General features: G+C 51.1%; 2 protein-coding genes across 3 annotated transcripts in view; one reads left to right on the forward strand and one right to left on the reverse strand.

Moving 5' to 3' along the window:
- Nucleotides 1–551: 551 nt before the first annotated feature.
- The window catches only part of LOC119563990 (translation initiation factor IF-2-like), a 52,199-nt gene continuing 32,162 nt past the window's right edge, over nucleotides 552–20,588 (reverse strand). The window contains exons 3-5 of the mRNA XM_043532435.1: nucleotides 3,210–3,351; nucleotides 1,939–2,734; nucleotides 552–818 (exon numbers count right to left, since the gene is read on the reverse strand). Coding sequence (XP_043388370.1) covers nucleotides 791–818; nucleotides 1,939–2,734; nucleotides 3,210–3,351 — 966 coding nt within the window. The 3' untranslated portion in view covers nucleotides 552–790. The remainder of the gene's footprint in view (nucleotides 819–1,938; nucleotides 2,735–3,209; nucleotides 3,352–20,588) is intronic.
- Nucleotides 2,491–20,588, forward strand: part of KIAA1522 (KIAA1522 ortholog) — a 56,684-nt gene continuing 38,586 nt past the window's right edge. The window contains exon 1 of one of the 2 annotated variants that reach the window (XM_037882000.2): nucleotides 2,491–2,776. In XM_037882000.2, the coding sequence (XP_037737928.1) occupies nucleotides 2,491–2,776 (286 nt within the window). Of the gene's footprint in view, nucleotides 2,777–15,242; nucleotides 15,509–20,588 lie in introns of those variants that run through there. The other variant, XM_043532389.1, reaches the window with a different exon arrangement.

Below are 20,588 nucleotides of genomic sequence, written 5' to 3' on the forward strand. Positions count from 1 at the left end.
AATAATATTGCAAACTGCAGGCTGACAGGATGTATGGCTAGCCATTACGATGTATCATGTCAAAGATCTGCCAACTAATAGCTCTGACAAGATGCATAACAGCTCCTTCAGTGGCTTTAGGATGCATCATTAGGAGATGAATGGAATCTTGAGAGCAGAGGATGATTCAAGCAATCCTCCTGGCTTGCATACACAACACTCATACTGCAGCTATTTTGGCAGCCTGCTTTGACATTCCCCTTCCCCTAAATGTTTTGTGTCTGTCTGGGAATGTTTGTTTCTCTCATGCATAGGTGGATGCATGAGAGTTTTAAATTTGTCTGGGATTAAACACTATCTCTAGTGGATATTTATAGGGCTTTCATCACCACGGTATCTGACCACCAGCTTCGTATCCACCCACTTATAATACTGACAGACATACACAATTTAAGTAAACTCTGCTCTGCTAGATGTGGGCTTTTTGCACCCGAGAGGCAGAACTTTTCTTCTCACAGTGTATCTTACATTTACTTATTTTATAACTAGAGTAATAAAACTGCATCAAACAATTAAAGACCCAATATCTTTTAATTTTCCAATTGAGACTTATAAGCAACAACCAGCAGCTTGACACAAGGCATTTACTAGGAATGAATGACCAACAGAGGGTTAATGACCCTGGTCACATCCAGGCTATCAGTTCCCCAACGATGCTCAGGAAGTGTCCCCTTTATTAGCTTTGTCATCATTCATGAAACAATAAGACTGTGCTTTGCTTCCAGGATACCTCAAGTTTCAGGACTTCAGTTCAAAGCACCAGTGTGGTACCAGGCTGCCTGCAATAAAAGGGGAAAGACCAGTCATGAAATTGGAAGAAACCTCTCCCTCCTATTTTTCTTGCACTGACTTTATGTTATTATATATAACTTGCACCTCTTCTGAAGATCCTGTACGGCCCTGCAAGGTGAGTTGTGATGCTTAAAATGTTTTTACTTACCATTTTTCAGATAGTGAAACTGAGGTACAGACTTGCCCATGATCAAGAATTCAGGAGGTGCTCCGATATCCCGCTGATTGGCAGCAGATTAGACAGATCGAACTCCCAATCTCTTGCTCTAACCATTAGACTATACTCCTGTCCAAGACCTCAGTAGTAGAACCCAGGAGTCCTAACTCCCAGTCCTCCAGATGTGAGCTCATAGTGCCCAGCTCTAACCAATAGACTCCACGCTCACTTCCATTGTAATGCTATAACTGCTGGGGTTTTAGATTTAAAAAACTGACCAAACCAACCATGGCTAGAATGGGAGATGAGGTTTTGACAAAGGATGCTGGACATACCCCCAGGCTCCCATGTGATGGGGCTGGAGCCAATTTTAATGTAATGCAAAGGGAAAAGGTCAATAAAATGCGGTGATTATTACGTTTAAAGATGACCCCGTAATCAAACAGACCCATCTCAATGCAGACACCCCCTCCTCCAAACACACACCAGGGCAAGCGCGTGGGGGAGGCAGAGGGGAAGGCAGAAACCCGGGTTGGGGACGCGGGGGAGGGATTACGTCCTGCCCAGAGACAGGCACTGCATCCTGCTGGTGTAATCCTTGCCCCGCCGCTCCCCTCTAATCAGACTCAGTCACAATGGGGCCTTTCTCTCCCCAGCCTGCTCCCGGGCTCGGAGCCTCCGCAGAGCAGGGGGTGGTTGGCTCGGAAGCACGGTGCCCCTCCCCAGCCTGGAGAAGGAGATTAAGGACCCCCCCCCCCATCTTAACCTGCCCCCTGCTGTCCCCCACAATACAGCCCTCTTCTGACCCACGCACCTCCCCTTCCTCAGGGGCAGCTCAGCTGCCTAGCCCCACACCCCCTACCCTTGGGCTCAGCCCCTCTCCCTCCCCAAGGCAGCTCCCCCCACCAGTCCCACCAACCGATTCGCCCCAGGCCGCCGCCGGCTCCTACCTGCCGCCGCGCTCCCCCGGCCAGCGGGCCGGGATGGGCCGTCCAGCCCGGGCCCCGCTCCGGGGCGCCCTGCGCGGAGCGTCCGCGGAGCCCCGGGCCGGGCAGCCGGGGAGGCGGAGTGAGGGGCCGGGGGCAGAGCCTCTCCACACCCCAGCGCGCTCGGCAGGCCCCGCCCGCCCCACACACGCCCGCCCGTCCGGGAGAAACTTTCCCCGGCTGCTTCCTTGGCGCCTGGTGCAGCCGGGCGCAGAGCGGACCCGGAGCAGGAGAACAGTCCCGGGGGGAGCTAAGGCGCGGGGGGAGTCCCGGGGCAGGTGAGGGGGGCCCAGGGGAGAGGCGGGAGCCCGGCTGCCAGGAATCCAGAGGGGGGAGCTGGGGCGCACGGGAGAGGGGGCTCCGGCGTGGGGCACGGGAGACGGGGAGGGGAGGCGCTTCCCCCCACCCCGCATGGGGAGCTCGCGTCGGTCGGCGGCTCCCCCGGGCGGAGCGTAGCCAAGGCGAGCTCTCCCGGTGAAGCGGGGCTTTCTCCGACCCATCCTCCCCTGCCCGGAGATGTCCGGGAGGCGCTCGCAGGAGGCACCTGCGGCGGCTGCGGGCACCTGGCTCCCCGCTGGCGGGCAGGAAAAAGGGGACGTGCCTTCCGCGCAGGGGGCCCCAAAGAAGAAGAAGCCCAAGTCTGGCTCCTCCAGCCTGCGCTGGGCTTTCAGCTGGCTTCGGGGCAAGAGGAAGAAGAAGAAGAGCAGCAGCGGCTCCAGCGCCCACCATGGGGCGCCCCCAGCGGAGGGGGAGGCGCCCTCTAAGGGAAAGAAGCACGAGGAGCCAGCCAAGAAGGGCAAAGGTAGGGCAGGGGCTGCCCCCGGAGGGGTGGGTGCCTGGGCCAGGGGCTGTTTGCTGGCTGGGTCTCTCCTCCCTCCCCTTCAGGCCACCGAGACTTTCCCCTCTGCCCCCTGTGCTGGTGTGTGGCCAGCCCCCTTCACCCAGCCTTGAGGAGCCCTGCAAGGGGACTAGCTGCTCGTTGCCCTCGCTCGTGTTATGGCTATTGCAGCAGGCCTGTTCCGGTTCCCTGTAATCGGGAATGCTGGGCGCCCTGTGTAATCTCATTCCTCCCCTAAGGGATGTTGCCGGTTCACTGGGTATGTTCTCTCTCTGCTGAGTCAGAAGGTCACAGAGACTGGAGGGAACCTGGAGCAAATCCAGATTTCTCCTCTTCTTCAGCACGGTGTTTGCAGGAGCTGTGCTGCTCCAGGTGTGGCCTCTTGCTGGCGGCCTACGGCCTACTGCCAACATCACCAGCCAGGCCAAGGTGCTGGCCTTGCTAACCTGGATGTAATTCCTCCCCACTACTTCAGGGTGGCGGTAAGGGCTGCTCTGCTGCTGGAGGCAGGCCTTCAAAGCCTGGATGTAAGATCGTAGCTGAAAATGGCAAAGGCCTTTAGAGCAACAACTCCCATCCTTCTGCAGGGCAGGATACGATCCCTCAGAGAAGGCACAGCTACAAAACCCGGGCTATGCTCATGCCCTCCACTGCTCCTGTGTGTGATGTTATGTAGTGCCATGCTACGAGGAGCTCAGCCCTTCATGCCAGGATTATACACCCGCTTCCAGCCCTCGCTGCTCGGTGATGCTGTGTTGCTGGAGGTGCTGTTCTTCTTAACATGGCCTCTTTCCATTTGCATATGGCCCGGTATACAAGTTGTAAGAGCGAAGTACTGCTTGAGGTGTTGTCCCTTCTCACCTGGAGGTCTTCTGCCAGTGCTGGGACGTGGTGTTAGGGACCCTATGTACGCTAGTATCTCCGTCCATCAAAATGAAGTCTCTTCTGCCTGGTGTTTTGGAAAAGGGGATACAGATTCCTGTGGTAATCCATCCAGAGGAGTGCCCCACACCATGATTCGTTGTCCAGTATTACCGTCCTGGCTCCCTCGCTGGGCATTAGTTAGTTTAATTTGCAGGTATCCATAATGTGGGGAGTTGCTGTTTTTATCAATACTCAGTTGCTCTTTTACTGGTCTGTCTTTTATTGCTTTCAAGAGAACACTGAGAGCTGTGATAAGAGGGGAACAGCCATGGAAATGCAAGTTGCTCTTTCAAAGAGATCTTTGAAAGGTGGCTGAGTTTTCACCTAACAGTCTCATAGGATGATACCAGCACGTCCTGTCAGAGATGTCTGGCTGCAGCTTTCCCCTGATGCTATGTGCTCAGATACCATGGTGATGGGCAAAGCATAAGAATCTGAATATAATAGGTCCACCCAGTGTGATATTCCTCACTGCGGTGCCCCACCAATACTGGCATCAATTCCATACCTAATCTTCAAAACAGGGCCTTTACAACCAGTCATTGGCAGAGTCGGGATCAGCACACAAGAGACCCTGGCTCTCATTCTGCTAAACATGTGTACCTCTCTTATGGACACTGGCCGTGTGTTGTGAATGCCAGCTAGGATTCCAGCATTATGCTTCCAGCATCGCTGGCCAGCCCTTTGACAAGTGTAAACTGGATATCCGCTCCATGCCCACTCAAACTGCTTTAAATGCCCCACTTCCTGAGACCCGTAAACTAGCTGCATGCCTTACTCTGCTCTGCTGTATGAAACCATCTCCCTTTTGCGTGGGAGGCTGCAGGCCGTGTATGTGTATGTGTGCGCCATGGAGCATGTACACCGTACTTAGAGTTCCTTGCCATGTGTCCGTAGTGCAGCCATTTCTTGGTGTGACGGGGAGAGAGGTGTGGATTGGTAGAAACAACATGCATATGAAATTATTGCAGTTTGCGTGTCTGATTAAATCACTTTGTCTGTTCTAATAACATGCTCGCTTCCAAAATGCAAAACATGAAGGGACCACACCCTGTTTCACCCTTCCTATCCCAGCTACTTTGCCATTTGCATTCTAATGATGTGGCCATGAAGGCGGCATGGACCAGGGGACTAAGCACTGGGCTGCAAGCTTGGAGCCCGGTTCCATTACTGGCTTGTTATGTGACCTTGGGCAAGTCACGGTCTGTGTTTCAATGTCGTTGTCCTCTGTAAAATGAGGGGGGAAACACTTCCCTAGGTCACTGAGGGGCTGTGCGGATTCTTCAGTTAATGTTTGGGCAGTGCTTTGAAGATGAAAAGAGTGACCGCTATTAAAGTGCTAAGTTATTGATTAGTTTCTTATGTACACTGGGTGCAGTGCTGTTCACTGGAGTCAGGTAACACTCAGCCTTCACTGCCTGAAATACTGACTGGGATGGAGGCTAGGTCTACCTTGAGCTGATGACAGGGGCGGACCTATCAATAATACATTTTGCCTGAGCCTGTGAATTTTCCAGTTATCAAGCAGGAGGCGACGGGCCAGGACTGTTGGAGGAAGTCTGGAGTTAGGCAGGTCTGGGTTGACCTCCAGGGCTCTGATTGTACAGGTTGCTGGTGGTGTCTGCTGATCTCTTTATACTTCTCTGGTTTCGGGAGGTACTTCAGGCCCTTCCAAAGACCAGCATGGAATCTTGTGAAGAACCATGTTCTCCAGCAGAGATGCAATCCAGGGTTGTGAATCTCTTCACCTTTGCATCGCACTCCCTTGCCCATTCTGAAGACTTAGATTTGGTTATGGAAGGGGTGGTTGGGATGCATGTGGAAACATTTCCTCCTGTGTCCACGCTGCGATAAGAGCCCTTCTCTCCTGGGGAGGGGGTGCAGACATATGTTAGAAAACGGCAGGAGGGTACAGGGTCTTCATTCCAGTGAAGTCAAGAAAGGCATGGGTCAGGGCTGGGTCAAGATCCAATTCCCCTGAGCTTTGGTTCTCTGTTCATGATTTGGGTGTAAACTAAGGCTGGGTGGCTGAGCACTGAAATAATGGAAATGTAACAATGTAGGAAGTCCCATACTGAAGAACTCGGTGATCCATCTCGTCAAATAGTCTATCTCTGACTGACCAGTACCAGCTGAGCTGCATCAGAGAAAGGTGAAATTAATCCTGCAATAGGCAGTTCTGGGATCACCTACCCATGGGGAAACAGTCTTCCTTCCCCCTTGTGCCTTGAAGCAGGAGGGTATTAGATCCCTTCCAAAAATTTTTTAAAAATCCTCTCTTTTGTATCCCTGGATGTTCCAATTATCCATAAAAATGTCCAAACTTTAACAACAACAAAAAAAAGAAGAAAGAATCCTGCTAAGCTCTTGACTGCAATGATACCTTGTTGCGAGGAGCTCAAAAGCTAACTCTGCGCACGGAAAGGTATTTCCTTCTGCTGGTTTGCAACTTGCAACTCCCTGGCTTGAGGTACCTTCTTCCCCTATTCTCCTCTGGTTGCTGCTGTTTTATTGCTTTACCAGCTGAGGCCTTGTGCTGTGGGAACCCCTCCCTGTCCCTACAAAGTACTATTACCCCTACTGTTACTTTTAAACAGCAAAATCTTCCATACAGCTGCTTGGCCAACTTCCTCTCTTCTGTTTATTAAAAGAAATAAATCCTATCACTGTAATCTCTGTTGGCACCCTGGAGTATGGAAGGGTACAGTGAGTCTAGTTAACCTGTTAGGGTTACTACAGTATTAGGAGGATACAATCTAGTTAAAGGTACTCCATCACCACGCTTCTGTCTGAAAATAATTTACCTACTGTTGTTACAAATAACACCTGAGATCACGGGAAATGAGACGAAACAATGATATTTCTCTGTTTATTCAGTTTGTTGATCCCATCTAATCTATCTGTTTTAGGTACCTATATGGCCTTGGTTACTGTGGCGTTTGAGCCTTTCGCTGTCTTTGATGTGTTTATCCTCGCAATACCCCCGTGTGGTAGGACAGTGCTGTTATCCCCAGTTTTGAGCTGAGGCATGGAGAAATTAAGGGACAAGAAATCTATGATGAAGCAAGAAATTACTCTCAAGTGCCACGGTAGTGTCCTAACTGCTGAACCCTTGTGCATTTGCCTGTACTTTGGGTGTAGTCAGTTTCTCCAGAGGGTGTGTGGGGTTTTTCACTTGGGGACAAGAAAGAAGAAAAGCATTAAAAAAAACTGTGATCGCAAATCCACCCCGATAGTTAAGGTGTCCCCTTAGCCCGTTAGCCCTGCTGTGAAAGTGCACGTGGACCACCACCCCATTTTAGGAAGACCATTTGAATAGAACATCATTGAGGAATGATGTCCTAGTGATTTTGGCCCATCTTTTGGGGGGTTAATCTAGGTTTCACAATATTATTTCTCAAGGTTTTAAGAACGACGGAGTTGATGTTCCAAACATTTTCAATTTTTTTTGGTATTAATTTGGCCCAGCAGCATATAGACTCCTCACTGTGTGGTTAAAAATAAAATACTAAATACACTCCATGAGAGAGAGTTGTTGGAAATTGTATGATTTGGTTTGTTGTTTGCCATGGTGAGCCAATATAACCTAATTGTATATCTGTATAGGAGGATCCCTGGTGCAGGGTTGTGATATAGCAGAAGCGATGCTGTTATCCCTGTGCTGGAGATTCCTGGGTGCTAGACTACCATATATCAGTGAAGATGTAGTTGTGGGTAGTACTGGAAGTTCCTAGGTGCTGTGCTTTAGCAGCACCATGTCAGGGCTGAAAGTCCATGGATGCAGCTCTGTGGTAATAGCTGAGATAGTGAAATTGAATCTGAATGTAGATCCATTGCTGTAATATAATAGAGACGTCCTAGTTCTCTGCAGATGCAGCAGTTGTATCCTAGTGTCAAGGGTTCAGAGCTCTGCTGTAATAAGCGAGGCACTGCAGCCATGTGGACATTCCTGCATGCTGCCTCTGAGGGTATGTCTACACTACGAAATTAGGTCGATTTTATAAAAGTCGATTTTTAAAAATCAATTTTATACAGTCGATTGTGTATGTCCCCACTAAGCGCATTAAGTTGGCGGAGTGTGTCCTCAATACCGGGCTAGCATTGACTTATGGAGTGGTGCACTGTGGGTAGTTATCCCACAGTTCCCGCAGTCTCTGCTGCCCGTTGGAATTCTGGGTTAAGCTCCCAATGCCTGATGGGGCAAAAACATTGTCGCGGGTGGTTTTGGATACATATCGTCAGTTGCCCCTCCCTTTCTCCCTCCATGAAAGCAACGGCAGACAATCATTTCACGCCTTTTTTCCTGGGTTACCCGTGCAGACATCATACCATGGCAAGCATGGACCCCGCTCAGCTTACTGCTGCTGTTGTGAGCATTGTAAACACCTCACGCATTATCCTGGAGTTTATGCAGAACCGGGCTAAGAGATGCCAGCACAAGGCATGCGATGAGGACATGGACACAGGACGTTCCTGAAAGCACGGGCTGTGGCAATTGGGACATCATTGTGGCAGTGGGGCTGGTTGATACAGTAGAACGCTGATTCTGGGCCTGGCAAACAAGCACAGACTGGTGGGACCGCATAGTGTTGCAGGTATGGGATGATTCACAGTGGCTGCGAAACTTTCGCATGTGTAAGGCCACTTTCCTTGAACTTTGTGAGTTGCTTTCCCCGACCCTGAAGCGTGGGAATACCAAGATGAGAGCTGCCCTGACAGTTGAGAAGCAAGTGGCGATAACCCTGTGGAAGCTTGCAACACCTGACTGCTACCGGTCAGTTGGGATTCAATTTGGAGTGGGCAAGTCTACTGTGGGGACTGCTGTGATCCAAGTAGCCAGTGCAATCACTGACGTTCTGCTATCAAGGGTAGTGACTCTGGGAAATGTGCAGGTCATACTGGATGGCTTTGCTGCAATGGGGTTCCCTAACTGTGATGGGACGATAGTCAGAACGCATATCCCTATCTTGGCAGCGGACCACCTTGCCAACCAGTACATAAACCGCAAGGGGTACTTCTCAATGGTGCTGCAAGCACTGGTGGATCACAAGGGACGTTTCACCGACATAGATTCATAGATTCATAGATATTTAGGTCAGAAGGGACCATTATGATCATCCAGTCTGACCTCCTGCACAACGCAGGCCACAGAATTTCACCCACCACTCCCACAAAAAAAACCTCACACCTATATCTGTGCTATTGAAGTCCTCAAATTGTAGTTCAAAGACCTCAAGGAGCAGAGAATCCTCCAGCAAGTGATCCGTGCCCCATCCCATCAATGTGGGATGGCCGGGAAAGGTGCATGGCGCTCGCATCTTTAGGAACTCCGGGCTGTTGGAGCTGTTGCAAGAAGGGACTTACTTCCCAGACCAGAAAATTACCGTTGAGGATGTTGAAATGCCAATAGTTATCCTTGGGGACCCAGCCTACCCCTTGCTCCCATGGCTCATGAAGCCGTACACAGGCAGCCTGGACAGTAGTAAGGAGCAGTTCAACTATAGGCTGAGCAAGTGCAAAATGGTGGTAGACTATGCCTTTGGACGTTTAAAAGCTCGCTGGCGCTGTTTGCTGACTATGTTAGACTTCAGTGCAACCAACGTTCCCATTGTTATTGCTGCTTGCTGTGTGCTCCATAATAGCTGTGAGAGTAAGGGGGAGACATTTATGGCGTGGTGGGAGGTGAGGCAAATTGCCTAGCAGCTGATTTTGAGCAGCCAGATACCAGGGCAATTAGAAGAGCACAGCTAGGCACGCTGCACATCAGAGAGGCTTTGAAAACCAGTTTCATGACTGGCCAGGCTACGGTGTGACAGTTATGTGGTTTCTCCTTGCTGCAAACCTGCCCCCTTTGTTGATTTTAATTCCCTGTAAGCCAACCACCCTCCCCCCTTCAATCACAGCTGGCAAAGGAAATAAAGTAACTATTGTTTTGAAACCATGCATTCTTTCTTTAGTAATTACAAAAAATGTGAGATAACTGACAAGGTAGACAAGGGTGGGGTGAGGTGGGGTACGGGAGGAGGGAAGGACACATTTCTTATTGTAGCCACACTACAAATCAAAACTGTTTGAATGACAGCCTTCTGTTGCTTGGGCCATCCTCTGGAGTGGAGTGGAGTGACTGGATGCCTGGAGCCTCCCCCGCATTCTTGGGCGTCTGGGTGAGGAGGATATGGAACTTGGGGAGGAGGGCAGGCGGTTATACAATGAATGCAGCGGGGGTCTGTGCTCTTGTTGGCTTTCCTGCAGTTGCAACAGATGCTTCATCATGTCCGTTTGCTCCCCCATTAGCCTCAGCATCGCCTCCTGCCTCTGCTCTTCGCGCTCACTTAATGCTTTCCTGGCCTCTGCCACTGAATGCCTCCATGCATTAAACTGTGCCCTATCAGTGCAGGAGGACTGCATGAGCTTGGAAAACATGTAATCGCGAATGCGTTTTTTCTGCCTTCTAATGTGCGATAACCTCAGGGACGGAGAAGATGGGGGAGCATAGAAACATTTGCATCTGAGGAAATAAAAAGGGAGAGTAAAATTTAAGATGATACATTTCTGAGAACAAAAGGGAGACTCTTTCACAGTGAATCAAGGAATTCACAGCAGACAGCACATGTGCGTTAGGTACAAGGTCGCATTTTGCCTTTTATATTTAGCGCCTGCCGGTATGGTGACACATCACAAATGGCTGGGCAACAGAATTCGGTTTCCAGGCAGCCATGGTAAGCCTTTTGGTACGTGGGGTTGGCTTCTTCCGCCTTCATAACATGCAGGAATGGTTTCAAACTGCAGCGCCATACTTTCCCATAGGAAGCAATGCCGGTTGGGTTTCACATTTAAAAGGAGGGGCTGCGGTTTTTGGGTGGATGTGGAGCACACACCTCCCCCTATCCCACTGCATGGCTATTCTCTGGGATGATCCCTTCACCCCTCCCCCCGCCGTGTGGCTATTCTCCGGGATGATCCCTTTTAGCCAAGTGCAAACAACCCAACATGAACGGGGTCCTTTTACTGTTCCCTTACAAAAAAAATCCCCTATTTCAACCAGGTGACCAACCATGAATGATATCACCCTCCTGAGGCTAACACAGAAAGATATAGACCGAATGTTGCTTGAATGCGACCAGAACCCAGGACCATTTGCTGCCATGCTTTGTGCTGCAATGATTCCAAACTACTTGCTACTGGCTTGGCGTGGTGAAGTTTCCTATCGTGGAGGACGAAATAAGGCAGCCCTCCCCAGAAACCTTCTGTAAAGGCTGTCTGAGTACCTCCAGGAGAGCTTCATGGAGATGTCCCCGGAGGATTCCCGCTCCATCCCCAGACACGTTAATACTTTTCCAGTAGCTGTACTGGCTGCGAATGCATCCCAAGTCTTCAGGGCAAATAAAACATTAAACACTATTGCTTTTAAACCCTGTACTGTAGTTACAAATGTGCACTCCCCAGAGCTGCCTTCTCCAGCTTCAGGGGTGGGGATCCCGCCTTGGGAGGGTATTGGCTCCAGGGTGAGGAGAAGGTAGACCAGGGCTGAGTCTCTCATTCAGGAGAATTGCTTCAATGTATTTGGTAATGAACTTGTTAATCTGCAGAGAGTAAAGAGTGACATTTCAGAAAATCTGAACAACAGGAATCCACTGGCTGGTCTGAGCTGGAAACCGTAAGCTTCTCTGTTAAACAAAGAGAGGTGTGTCTGCCAGCCACAGCTATTCCACCTGGAGACAACTGGAAGAATTACTCTTGCAAATAATGTTCCATAAGATCCGATAAAACTATTTTGCTGGAGTCAGGTTTCTCTTCATAAGGACGGTTTTATTTCATAAGACAATATGATCATTGACTATGACTCCAGCACCGAAAGAAACAGAAACCACTGAAAGGTGAAGAGCCGAGCAAAGTGTCTATCTGCCAAACTGGAGTTCACGCCGTTGGGTTTTCTGTGTCTACTGCTACAGGTGATGAGCACCTGAACACCTCAGCCGGAGCAGGGGGGAACCCACCGCTGGGGGTGCTAGCGCTGCCATCAGTCATAGCAAGACTTGGGGGCCTGGACTTGGGCTTTGCAGGACATGAGTGGAAACCCTTCTGGGTTTTTCTTTTTTCTGTTAAAGGTTTGGGATCTTAAACATTTTTTGTGTTACCCTTTTTTCCCCTCAGTGTTCCATTTCCCCTTTAAGAGATCATCCTAGTAGCCCAGATCATGCTCTGTGTCTGTTCATTGGCATATCGAGGGTAGAAAATCGTAGGGCTGGCTTATCTGCTCCTTCTGCCAAGAGAGAAGGGTCCCATCACTGTAGGACTTTGACTCATTGGTATAATGGGTTAAAAGCTAGGCTACAGTGACTGTGGAGATTGTAACCTTTCTCAGCATAGTAAAGAGGAGGGACATAGGTCGAGGGACTAGTACTGAAACCTCAAATTGTGGGCTTTGATGCAGAGTTTTGGACTGGAAAGATGCCAGATTGGCAGCCCGGGGAACTGAAGATGTTTGTTTAGCCACAGAACAGGTCTGGCCTAGGCTTGGTGGGGGGAGCTTTCCCACTCGTTGCCCGATCAGTGAGCTTCAGTTCTGACTGGAAGGAAACAGCTGTGGGGGTGAAGAGGGCTGCTCAATCTCCATGGGCCGTTCAGTCCTTTGGCCATCCCCCAGGGTGCCCAGCTGGTGTCAGGTCTGTGATGTGGACGCTTACAGGAACTGGACTGAGACCGTCAACTCCTCTCACGTGGGCCACTAAACTGCCACCAGCAGGGGAACGACTGGCCGCTAGGGACCCAAGCTGTGTTTGAACTGGTCACCGAGTGGTGAAAGGCTCCATATCTCACCACCAACCCCCTGAACCACCCAGTCCCCTTGATGAATAACTAGGGGGTTTCTTCCACAGCACATGCTAGAGGCAGAAAGGCCCCTTGCGCTGCGTCCCCATCCTTGCTGGCCTTGCTGTCACCTGGTTTTGTAGCAATAAGAGTGTGCCTCCTCGATGTGAATGACATGCTGGGAGAGTCTGTGATGCTTCCGGGCTGCTGGAGTGTGTTCTGAGAGGACCCTGGAGTGCAATGTGGTAAAATCTGAGTCCAGAAGGCAGAGATGTACACGGCCAGCTGCAGCTAGTGTGCAGACATGACCGTGCTGGGGGCTTTGCCATGGGTCTTGTGACAGGGTCTGTTCCAGTGCAAACAGTAAGCAGCTGGGTAATGAGCTGCTCTCAGTGGGTAGGTGGTGGGGCTCCTGGCTGATCTGGATTGTAACTAAGAGCGACACTCATGCACTTGAGATAGAAGGGGCCACAGAGGCCGCAAGATCTGAAACTAGTGAGGCCAGCAGCTCCCTGGGCTCAGCAGGTTGTCTCTACATGGCATATAAACCAGGCCAGCCCAGGGGGCCCACTGTCCTTCTTAATCCCACCAAACACAGGCTCAGTCCAGCTCTGAGGCCTCTGCACCCCTGTGGGGCCTTCTGTGCCTCAGAGCTTTACCCGCAGGTCCCGAGCCTCGAGCACATGCCCATACCCTGATCACTGTGATCAGAGGCAGTGAAGTCTGGGTACTGAAGGGTTTCTGTGTTGAGGGCAGGAAGGGAAGGTTCAGGCTGTATCCAGACAAGCGGTCCTTTTCGTGGCAAGAGAGGAGCAAATGTGTCATGTGGAAAATCTGTTGCATGCAACGTGCTTTTTGCACTCTGCTGTAGAGTTCCCTACTGTGTCATGTGGAGGAGAGGGGGGAGTCTGGAGTGGAGAGGTTCCTTTCTTTTGCCACAGTGAAGCCACTGCGTTAGGACACCTCCTTTCCTGGGGTCGGATCCTGCGAACCTGCAGGGGAGAGGCAGAGGCCAGGGCAGCCCTTTCCGTCATTTCGTCATGGAGACTCAAGAATGTGGTGCAGGCATGTGACTCCAGCCTGAGCACCCCCTCCCCAGCTGCTGTGATCCTGCAATCTGGTGAGAAGCCTGTGTTGTAAACTAGGGTGTAGCGAGCAATGGGATCACAGAGGCTAAGCTGTTGCTCACCCATCCTTTCACATCCCCAGCATCCTCCAAGGCAGAGCTGCCACCAAACAGACTGAGATTTTGGGTGCAGCTGCTGTTAGTTATTTGTATTACAAAAGCAGCAATGCCTAGAGGTCCCATCCAAGATCAGGGCCCCATGGTGCTAGGTCCTTGCCCCATTGAACTTTCAGTCTAAGTCAGCCTGTGTGTGGAGGAAAGGAGGAGGAGCTATCTCCATTGAACTGCCGGGAGCTGAGGCTCAGAGATGGTGACTTTCCCAGGGTCTTACAGAGTGTCCGTGGCAGAGCTGGGAATTGAACCTACGGCTCCTGATTCCCAGTCCTGTGCCTTAGCCACAAAGCCGTCCTTCCTCCTTAGCAGAATGTCCGATTAATCACGTAAACACTGTCCTTAGGGAGCGCGTCCCGTGTGCCCGTGACTCTGACCAGCTGACCCCTCCCTGCTCTGACACACCATCTCATTTTCAAATTCAAAGAAGAGGCGAAAGCTACACTTCAGCCAGGCCTTGAAAAGCAGCATGTCAGATTCTGGATTAGTGCCCTTCACGGTCTCCTGCCTCAGGGCTTCTCTGCACAGAGGTTGCACTGGGTTAACTCTGGAATCAGCTCATTCAAACCAGTGCAGCTGTGTGTGTGGACACTCTTATTGAACGATCAACCTGGTTCACGTTGGTTTAATTTGCGCCACTGGGCGACACGAGCCAGGCAGACGGCGATGTAAGTGTCCATGCACAAAGTGACCTCCATTTAATCGGTATCCAATCCCCCCTTGCATTGTATCGCTGTAGCTTCATGTGACGAGTGGGCTGCGGAGGGCAAATGGGCTGTATGTGTGCTCTCCTATCTGGGAGTCTGTACATAAGACCTGTTTGCCTGTCTTGGCTACTTATGTGGCCCCCATCTCCGTAGTAGTATCTGAGCGCCTCGCTGCCTTTAATGTATTTATCATCTCAGCCCTCCTGTGTGCCCATTGTACAGATGGGGAACTGAGGCACAGAAAGATTAAGTGACTTGCTTTCGAGGACCTCTCCTCTATTGCCCTCGCCTGGCTCTGCTCCCACTTCCACTAGAGCGGTGAGGGTGGGCTGGATGGGTGTGTGATGGCCAGAGCTGGCTTTTGGGAGCTGTGACCCCACCCTGGCTGAGGAGGGTGAGGGGACGTTCATGGGGAACGGTCCCAGATGTAATGTGAGCCTGGGGGCTGTGCTGCACGCTGGTGGGGGCAGGATCCCCAGGAGCCACCTCGCGGTGGGCCCACCGAATCCTAAAGCCAATCCTGGCCATCCCCCACTTTGTATCCCACTCCCTGGCAGAGCCATGGACTCTACAACCAACCTGACGGGGACGGGGCAGGGTGTGGGCAGAGAGAGAGAGAGAGCGAGAAGGGAGCAGAGCTGCAGGGGCAGAGAGAGGGAGGGTGAGAGAGGACAACCCATCCCAGCTATTCTCCTGGAGGCCCCTCCTCTGTGTCCGCCCTGATTGGCTCCGGGGCTCAGGGAGAGTGCAGCCTGTGGAAATCTGAGGGCTTGACCGTGGCTGGAGGGATGGGAGCTGGAGCTGAGCGCCAGCTCTCTGGAGCTGGAAGCAGGCCAAGGTGAAGCCTGTTTGGTGCGGTCATGTAGCACCCCGCGCTTCCTCCACCCAGGAGAGGGGGAGGGAAAGGGCCTCCTGCACACACGGGCACCATGGGCAACATGCACCACAAGAGGAACCCCCCGAATGCCAAGGCCAGGTCCTTCTGGCATTTTGGCCGCACAGGGAAGCTGAAGACAGGTAGGAGCCTGAGGCAGGAGCCCAGTCAGCGTGTGGGGCGGGGGGGGGGGGGGGGGGGGGGGGGAGGGGGGCGGGACTCTGTCGATGGCAGCTCCAGCAGGGCTGGTATGGTTCATGCACCGTACAACGGTATTCTGCAGTCATGATCCACAGCCTGTTGCTGGCAGATGGGTGCCCAGGCTCTGGGGCTGGCACTTAGCACATAGGAGGAACTGTGCCCGTGCCCTTGTACGCAAGGTTGGGCTGCCGTGGGTAGGAGGCAGTGTCTGTATTGGTGCTGCGCGATGTGGGGGCTTCGTGCAGGGGCCCAAGGATTCTTTTAGCGAGGCTGGAAGGAGCCTGGGTGGGTCTGAGGTTGCCGGAGTTTTGCAATCTGTTGCAAGTGCACCTTGCCAGCTCTGCCATGGTCAGTCAGGGCTGGGGCTCGGAGCACTGGAGCTGAAAAGATCCTAATCTGCTTTGGGACTGGTGAAATTCTCACTGCGCTCTCTCTGAGACCCGTGCTTTTCAGCATTGTCAGTGCAATTAACATCCATCGAGTTAGTTACTGATTTGTTTTTCTCTTCTCAGCTAGCCGATGGCCCCAGTGGTTAGGGCAGGCAGAAGGGAGCCAAAACTCCTGGGTTGTATTCCCACCTATGCCATTACCTCGCTGTGTGGTCTTGAGCAAGTGGCTTTCCTCTCTCTGTGCCTCAGTTTCCCCTATCTTGTAAAAGTGCACCAGGTTTAATGACTGTCGCAAAGTGTCTTGAGATCCTTGTATGAAAGTGACTTACTGTGAATGGGCTGTGTACATGCATAGTGTTCTTACCTGGACTTTTCATTCTCCCTGGTTAAGCACAATATTGATTTCCATTTTTGTTCTCCCAATGTCTCTGTCCAACCCACACCATGAGGAGTGGGGAGGGCAAGGAGTAGATTTTCCTTTGACATATGCTTTCCCCCTCGTTCCAAGCTGGGAAGATACCTCCACTGCAGGAGGCTGCAGTATACAGGCAGAAAGTAAAACTCTTAACAATACCCTGTTATTGTTGGCTGACTGTGTGGGGTACAAATTCCACTGCTTTCTCTGCTCTGGTTCCATGCATTCAGAGTGTGAAAAGTTTAAGAACTCCAGAGACTGAGGGCAGGGGTGGTGAATGGGCCATGACCCAAATCCAGCAAGGAGGGAATCAGGGGAGACAGGGGACTTGATTTCTTGGCAGTTGAACATGTGTTTCAGAGGTACCAGACCCCCTAGGGTATCCCTCCCCCACTAAGATTCCCCCATCAGTTCAGTGGCTGAACTGGAGCAAGCTGAAAATCTATGAAATTATTCTTGTGATAGTTTTGTCCTGGTTCAGACACTGAAACTGGCCCATCCTTTAGATTTTGCTACATTTGCAATTGTTCCCTCAGCACTGTGTGTGTGTGTGTGTGTCTGTGTGTGTAACACAGGAATGGGGGGGTCAGTCTGCACTTGAGTAGGAATCTAGGCAGGAAATCAGAAGAAGGTTTCTAACTATCAGAAAAGGGAGGTTCTGGAACAACCTCCCAATGGGAGTCGTGGGGGGCAAGCAACCTGGCTAGTTTTAAAGGGGAACATGATAAGGTTATGAACGGGATGACATGATGGAATTGCTTGAGGTGGCAGGGGACTGAGCTTGAAGGCGTGGGAGGTCCCTGCCAGTCCTATGTTCCTGGGTTTGGCAAAAGCCCCCAGAGTGAGGCCTCATCTGGAGTACTGTGTCCGGTTTTGGGCCCCACACTACACGAAGGATGTGGATAAATTGGAGAGAGTCCAGCGAAGGGCAACAAAAATGATTAGGGGTCTGGAACACATGACTTATGAGGAGAGGCTGAGGGAACTGGGACTGTTTAGTCTGCAGAAGAGAAGAATGAGGGGGGATTTGATAGCTACTTTCAACTACCTGAGAGGTGGTTCCAGAGAGGATGGTTCTAGACTATTCTCAGTGGTAGAAGAGGACAGGACAAGGAGTAATGGTCTCAAGTTGCAGTGGGGGAGGTTTAGGTTGGATATTAGGAAAAACTTTTTCACTAGGAGGGTGGTGAAACACTGGAATGCGTTACCTAGGGAGGTGGTAGAATCTCCTTCCTTGGAAGTTTTTAAGGTCAGGCTTGACAAAGCCCTGGCTGGGATGATTTGACTGGGGATTGGTCCTGCTTTGAGCAGGGGGTTGGACTAGATGACCTTCTGGGGTCCCTTCCAACCCTGATATTCTATGATTCTATGATTCTAAGCGGGGCACTCAGAGCAGAGTGGGTTTAGCCAGGAAACCTGGCTTCTTGTGCTGCTTCTGACACTGCCTTGCTGGGAGAGACCTCACTCCTCCTCTTCGCGCTGGACTTTGCCGTCGTGATACAGTGCTGTGAGTGCTCTGCATAGAGAAGTTCCATGCAAGTGCAAAGTCTGAGAGTTGGGCTTTATCCCCCTTCTAATGATCACCGAAATGGGGAGACTCCCTCCTGGGAAGACCAGCTGCCCCGAACAGACGTGTGTGGGCACTGACAAACTGAGATGCTCTCCCACTTGCTGCTTTTTACATTTCATACCCAAGTATGACCCAAGCAAATGAGCAATAATATCCAATGCCTGCAATATACCAGTGCAGCCCCAGCCTCCTGGAGGACAGTGAGTGAGACCTGGCTTGGAATGACCCTCTGGGAGCTGCCCTGAATCCCAAATTCTGTGCTTTGTGAGAGCAAAGCTGTCCCCCATTTCAGCGTGTGCACTTCTCTGCCCACTCTGATCCATTAGACGAGTGCCCCACTTCTGGGGGCTTTTGCCAAACCCAGGAACATGGGACTGGCAGGGACCTCCCATGCCTTCAAGCCCAGTCCCCTGCCACCTCAAGCAACTCCATCATGTCATCCCGTTCATGCTCCTCTTTAAAACTAGCCAGGTTGTTTGCCCCCCATGACTCTCATTGGGAGGTTGTTCCAGAACCTCCCTTTTCTGATGGTTAGAAACCTTCTTCTACTTGGGGCATTTTAAAACTAGATTTGTTAAAAAATCAGAGCAGTGATTCTTGGGACCAGTCCCATAATGGCTGAGGAGGGGGAAGAGGGCATAGATGGGATCTAATCTGTCTTTTCCATCTGTCACTTCTCTGAGGATCGGGTTCTCCCCTGCACAGCTCTGGTTGCTCAGAGAGCACCAGTTGCACCCTATCTTTTGCCAAAGTCTTTGTAGGGAGAGAGTTTGGATTCCCCCATGTACATAAACACTCCCCAAGATGTCTCCAGAAGGGGAGTGTGTCTCCTATTGGCCATGTGGGTGAATTTTCCAGCCAGTGCCTGGGTGTGTTACCCCGCCCTGCTCACTCCCGAACATTGTGCTGGTTCAGACAGAGTGTTTTGGAGGGATTGCCCCTGCGGGAGACACGGATGGCAAGGGGGCTCCTGCTGATATCACACACTGTCTGACAACACTTGATCCCTCTGCTTCATTCTGTCTTTACTGTCAGCATGTTGCACAGGTGTGGCTGGAATGGGCTAGCCAGACTGTCCTCAAGGTAAACATGCACTGGGCCCAGATTCAAAACCTTCAGCGCAGGGTTAGGGAGTGACAAAACAAAGCAAAACTACGCGCTGGGGATGGCTTAAAGGTGACCTGCAAAGGGCTCAGAAAGAATGAGGTGGTGCCCCTCCCTGCTGCTCTGTGAGGGAGAACGAAGACTTGTGAGGTTTTTGGCTTGTACCTTAGAAATATCAGGAAGGTCAAGTCAGGTTTAGCAGGGGCACCTCTGGGAGGCCTAATCGAAGTTGATCTGGAGTCTTAACTCCTTAATTGCAGGGGGAGGGTTGTCGAATTTGTAACAAAGGCTGCCTTTATCCACACCATTAATTATTTGTTGAAGTTAAATGGGTATTAACCACAGCAAACAACCCCCAAAGAGTCTGTTTGGGAATGCCTTCCCCCTCGACTGTCATTCATAAAGAAGCAAAAAAAGAGCACAAGCCCAGCGTTGTTTCCCTTTGGAGCTCACCTTGAAGGAGAGCAGAGAGGGGCCAGGAGCCACCTGGAGGAACAAAGGCAGGCTGAAGGAATAACAATTCTTAGCACTTGCTCACATCATAGAGCAGTGACTCAGTAACCTTCAAACTCACAGGGGAGACAAGTTGGTATATTGCAGAGGGGGAAACCGAGGCACAGAGAGATCAAGTGAGTGGCCCAAGGTCATACAGGGAGTCAGTGGCAGAGCCAGGATTGGAATCCAGGAGTTGCTGGTGCTGGTGTTGTGCCTTGTCCTCTAGATTGTGGGTTCTCAAATAGCTTCCCTTCTTTATGGCTGCTTGGGGACCCCCAAAACTATTTTCTGTTGTAAGACAGGGTTGCACCATGGAATAGGCTGAGAAGCACCACTCTAAACTACACCGACTAACAGTATGGACACTCTTCTACGTCAGTCTGATTTCAGCCTGGCTGGGCTGTATTTCCATTGTCCTGTATTTCTCTTCCAAGAGGCTGCAAGCCAAATCTTGCAGTAACATGCAAAAGTGGAGGGTTACCTGTTGGTAAGGGGACATATCTGGTGGGGTGATTTCTATTCTGAGTGGCTAGAAGTAGGTGTAAAGTCATAGATTATAAAGCCACAAGGGCCATAGGACTTCCCTGAATTAATTCCAGTTTGAAATAGAGCATCCCATCTTGATTTAAAAATTCCCAGTGATGGAGAATCCACCACGACCCCTGGGAAGTTGTTCAATTACTTTCATTGATCAATTAAAATTTTTAACAACTGAAATGCAGCCCTTCTCATGTGCTTTAGCTTAGCCCCTCCTGTGAGCTGCTTTCTCTACTTCATCTCTCTCATCTGGCCCCGCAAGTTGGAAGGGCTTGTTTACCTGAGAAGGTTTTTTCAGTATGTGCTTCTCTGCTGTAACTTTACAGATGTAACTCTCCCAAAAGAGGGGGCACCCACACCACTTTGTTTATGCTGGCTTAAGCCATTTCCCCTGTGAATCGTTGCATCCACACAGCCCTGAGCTTGTTGGAAATAACCGCACAACATTCTGGTCAGAGCCTATGGTGCAATGTTCCTCCGCTAGGCTCTGTGCATTCTGGGTCGCAGTGCAC

This window comes from Chelonia mydas, chromosome 19 (genome assembly GCF_015237465.2).
Source record: "Chelonia mydas isolate rCheMyd1 chromosome 19, rCheMyd1.pri.v2, whole genome shotgun sequence".
NCBI lineage: Eukaryota > Metazoa > Chordata > Testudines > Cheloniidae > Chelonia > Chelonia mydas.